This window comes from Tupaia chinensis, unplaced genomic scaffold (genome assembly GCF_000334495.1).
Source record: "Tupaia chinensis unplaced genomic scaffold, TupChi_1.0 Scaffold000637_1, whole genome shotgun sequence".
Taxonomy (NCBI): domain Eukaryota; kingdom Metazoa; phylum Chordata; class Mammalia; order Scandentia; family Tupaiidae; genus Tupaia; species Tupaia belangeri.
This window is the reverse complement of record NW_006160158.1, coordinates 176,305-181,276: the sequence shown is the minus strand read 5'-3', so window position 1 is coordinate 181,276 and position 4,972 is coordinate 176,305. Positions and strand designations below refer to the sequence as shown.

Sequence of the window (4,972 nt, the reverse complement as noted above, 5' to 3'; positions counted from 1 at the left end):
TGCATAACTTACTGATTTATGGCCTCTGACATAAATGTACACTTTATAATAAATACACACACACACACATATGTGTATGTGTGTATATATATATGTGTATATATGTGTATGTGTGTGTGTATGTGTGTGCATATATATATATATATATACTTTTTCTAATGTGTATATATGTGTATGTGTGTGTGTATGTGTGTGCATATATATATATATATATATACTTTTTCTACCCCTCAGCTGTGAAATTTCTGTCCTAAGTGCATCCCAGGATTTACTGTCACAAGAACATGGAGAGCAATCAGACACGGATCACAGAAGTCATCCTACTGGGATTCCAGGTTGACCCAGCCCTGGAGTTGTTCCTCTTTGGGCTCTTCTTGCTGTTCTACAGCCTTGCCCTGATGGGAAATGGGATGATCCTGGGGCTCATCTGCTTGGATGCTAGACTGCACACCCCCATGTACTTCTTCCTCTCCCACCTGGCCATCGTTGACATGTCCTATGCCTCAAGCACAGTCCCGAAGATGCTGGCAAATCTCGTGATGCACAGAAACGTCATCTCCTTTGCTCCATGCATACTTCAGACATTTTTGTACCTGGCTTTTGCTGTCACAGAGTGTATGATTTTGGTGGTGATGTCTTATGACCGGTATGTGGCCATCTGTCATCCTTTGCAATACACCCTCATCATGAGCTGGAGAGTGTGCATGGTCCTGGCTGCGATCTGCTGGATATTTAGCTTTCTCTTGGCTCTGGTCCATGCTACTCTTTATGTCTCTAAACTGTACTTTCAAAGTATTAAACATTTTTCTGAATGTATTGAAATATGAAAGATTTCTTCATGAGAATTTTTAATACAGAACTTCAACTCTTTAATGTTTGGTCAGAAAACATTGAATCTTTATTGATTTCTTTTAAATCATGTGGTGATGTTTCTCATTCCAAAGATCTGTAATTTATCTGGTTATATACTAATTGTGTTTTCATAACTATATTGTTCATTTTTTAATTTATTGTGCATTTTAGTAAATATTAAATCTTCATTAATTTAGTTACACAACACAATTCTTCTTTTTTTTTTTGAGAGATTTTCCCTGTAGGGCGCGTGCACTCGCCAGACAGACAGAGAGAGACATAGAGACAAAAAGTGAGAAATCACCCCCCAGGGTGGATGGTCACGCCGCAATCCCTTCTCCTCCATTCTCCTCTCGGGATCTTGGGCATGCACGCACACGCGCCCGGTGTGAGTTTTAAGCCACCGGGTCTGGGACACGAACTGCGGTCGACTACGTGGGAGTCCAGTGACATAGCCATTACGTTAACTGCTGGTTCCCACAACACAATTATTCTTATATTAGAGTCTATATTATCCTTGTGTTAAAGTTTTATACATTTACTTTTTAAAACATTTATTCATTATTATTATTGTTATTATTTATACATTCAATCACTATATATCATTTAGATTGTAAAGAGGCTTTTCCCAGCATGATATATACCTCAGTCCAACCCAGTTGAGAATACTATACACATCCTCATCAACAGATAATAAACATACATTTACTTTCATCTTGAATAAATATAAGTTTTCAATATTTTACTTTACTTTTCTCTTTAGCATGAAATTTATGCATTTTAGGGGAAAATGTGCTTTTTAGGCATATTTTCAGCAGAATAGATTTTGTTTTTATTAACTGATTTTTATTTTAATTTCATTTTTCACCTTCTCTTTTTCTCTGTCTTGTGGTTTTCAGTTTTTTTTTTTTTGTTGTTGTTGTCTTCCTCCTGGCTCCATGGGCCTCTCATACAAAATCAGGGTTTGCAGTATTTTCTCAGGCTCTGGTGGTGGAATTATAGAGGCAGTTGGCATATTGACTTTTTTACTTATCTTACCCAGCAACCCAATAGCTGTTTTAAATCTTTCATGGGCAATATCCAAACTCTTAGTTTCAAGAAATTTCTTTGGTACCCCATTTCCTAGTAGCTTGTCTTAATGTCATAAAAGCTGAATTCTATGTGTAATTCGTTGTCTTTAGATTGGAGCAATCATGTTTCTTATTTACTTCTGGTATATATGTATAAAGGTGTTGTCTCACTTTAAACTCTGGCAGCTACTTGGGGTTTGCATTTTAAATTTTACCTATCATATGCTTTTGATATAGAGGAGAAATCAGGAGCCCATCTTAAGCCTAAGTCTCTCCTTTCTTCTTTACTAAACATATTATCAGTGGTGGAAATGCAATGCTAAATTGTTAATGTCGCCAAACTTCAATTTCTGGGAGAAAATAGAGATTGGTGGAAATGATGGTAAATGAAAAAGGACATGTCTTTGTCTGTCTCCTCACTAGCTATAGCTCATTATTGCTTATGATGAATATCATAAAATTAAAAATTGGGCCAGCCAATGACATGGTGGTGAAGGTAGCTAAATCCCACGTGGCTTATTGTGTAGTTCAAGTCTCAGACTCAGCAGCTTCAAAAACATGCTGGGCACATGTGCGTGTGTGGCCAAAATCTTGAAAGGAGAAATAGAGGAGAAAGGATTGCAGCATGACCATCCTCCCTGGGGGTTGCCTTCTGACTTTTCTTCTCTATCTTGGTCCTTCTCTTCAGAGCAATCTTTAAAAAATAATCCATTTTTTTTAAAAGAGAACCCAGTTTTTATGTGAATTTTCCTATTTTTTGTAATGGTCAATAACTAAAATTTTACATATTTCTTAAAGGTAAGTTTACAGGTCAACACCACAGGGAATGTGGGCTGGCTGGATGCATAACTTACTGATTTATGGCCTCTGACATAAATGTACACTTTATAATAAATACACACACACACACATATGTGTATGTGTGTATATATATATGTGTATATATGTGTATGTGTGTGTGTATGTGTGTGCATATATATATATATATATATACTTTTTCTACCCCTCAGCTGTGAAATTTCTGTCCTAAGTGCATCCCAGGATTTACTGTCACAAGAACATGGAGAGCAATCAGACACGGATCACAGAAGTCATCCTACTGGGATTCCAGGTTGACCCAGCCCTGGAGTTGTTCCTCTTTGGGCTCTTCTTGCTGTTCTACAGCCTTGCCCTGATGGGAAATGGGATGATCCTGGGGCTCATCTGCTTGGATGCTAGACTGCACACCCCCATGTACTTCTTCCTCTCCCACCTGGCCATCGTTGACATGTCCTATGCCTCAAGCACAGTCCCGAAGATGCTGGCAAATCTCGTGATGCACAGAAACGTCATCTCCTTTGCTCCATGCATACTTCAGACATTTTTGTACCTGGCTTTTGCTGTCACAGAGTGTATGATTTTGGTGGTGATGTCTTATGACCGGTATGTGGCCATCTGTCATCCTTTGCAATACACCCTCATCATGAGCTGGAGAGTGTGCATGGTCCTGGCTGCGATCTGCTGGATATTTAGCTTTCTCTTGGCTCTGGTCCATGCTACTCTCCTTCTCAGGCTGCCCTTTTGTGGGCCACAAAAAATCAACCACTTTTTCTGTCAAATCATGTCAGTATTCAGATTGGCCTGTGCCAACACTAGACTCAACCAAGTTGTCCTCTTTGCTGGCTCTGTGTGTGTCTTAGTGGGGCCCCTCTGCCTAGTGCTGGTCTCCTACTCGCGCATACTGGCGGCAATCTTGAGGATCCAGTCAGGGGAGGGCCGCAGGAAGGCCTTCTCCACCTGCTCCTCCCACCTCTGTGTGGTCGGGCTGTTCTTTGGCAGTGCCATTGTCATGTACATGGCCCCCAAGTCCAGCCATTCTCAAGAGCAGAGGAAAATTCTGTCCTTGTTTTATAGTCTTTTCAACCCTATGCTGAATCCCTTGATCTATAGTTTGAGGAACACGGAGGTGAAAGGTGCCTTAAAGAGGGTTCTTTGGAAACAGAGGTTCAGGTAAGGGATGGTTTGGTGTCTCCTGAGCATGTCACCTTGGTTCTGTTATCCTAGGTCCCTGAATGCCCTTATAGTCCTTTAATTTACTTGACCATGTGAATTTCTGTCATATTCTGACTATTTGTCTTCTTCATGGCATGAAGTACCTGAAGTTTTTTCTTTATGTATCCATGGAGGTGTTTAATGTACAAGATCATCGTAAGCATTATTTCGGTGTTGTTCATAACTCTGTCCCTAAGACCTAGGGCAGAGCTAGGCACAGAGAAATGGTACATATGGCTGGCAGGTTGACTAATAGGCATGTGAGCCCCACCTACTCTCTTCTTAAAACCAAGGAGCCAGCAGTTAGGGGGAGAGAAATTCTTATCTTCTATTTTAATTCTCTTTTGCAAATAAGGAGATAAAGGAATACAGAGGTTGAATAAGTTACCTTAGGTAACTAAGTCAGAATATGGAAAATCTAAAGTTAAAAATACAGATTATAGGTTATTTAGCTTATGTGTGTGTGTGTGTGTGTGTGTGTGTGTGTATAAAGAATGAAAATTCATTTTCTCTGAGTTCTCAGAGCTTTTGAATAGAAGTCCCAGAATTGTCACAGTTGGATCATGATGAGGACTCTCTTTCTGACTGGCATTCAGAAGGTAACTTTTCACCATATCCTTATACAGTAGGCAGAGGGAGAGCTTATCTTTTTAGCTCTGTACTAACACCATACGCTAGCATACTCACACCAATAACCCACTCATTTCAGACAACACAAACATATTTTCCTTTCATCCCCAGTTGTGGGAGTCTTCAGGCTCATCAAAGGAGAAATTGCTTACTTTTACTTTTTTTAATGAAGATAGTTTAGTCTGTTCTAGAGTTTTTGAAATACCTGAGTAACATAAATTGGGTAATTTATAAAAGTAGAGATTTATTTAGTTCATAGTTTTGGAGAGGGAAGGTCAAGGGGCCACAATGGTAAGGGTTTATTTCTTGGTGGGACTCCCTGCTGAGTCCCTAGGTAGTAAAGGACAAGCAAGAGAGTGAGAGAGGCATGTCTATGTAAACCACAAAGA

General features: G+C 39.6%; 2 protein-coding genes across 2 annotated transcripts; both read left to right on the top strand.

Annotated features, from left to right (window-relative positions):
- Positions 1-284: 284 nt before the first annotated feature.
- On the top strand, positions 285-827 carry LOC102470228 (olfactory receptor 2A12). Its single transcript, XM_006159607.1, has one exon. The coding sequence runs from the start codon at positions 285-287 to the stop codon at positions 825-827; it is 543 nt and encodes a 180-aa protein (XP_006159669.1).
- A 2,155-nt stretch (positions 828-2,982) lies between these two features.
- LOC102469802 (olfactory receptor 2A12) lies at positions 2,983-3,915 on the top strand. The gene has a single exon (XM_006159606.1). It carries the CDS (start codon positions 2,983-2,985, stop codon positions 3,913-3,915), a length of 933 nt encoding a protein of 310 aa, XP_006159668.1.
- Positions 3,916-4,972: the final 1,057 nt, after the last annotated feature.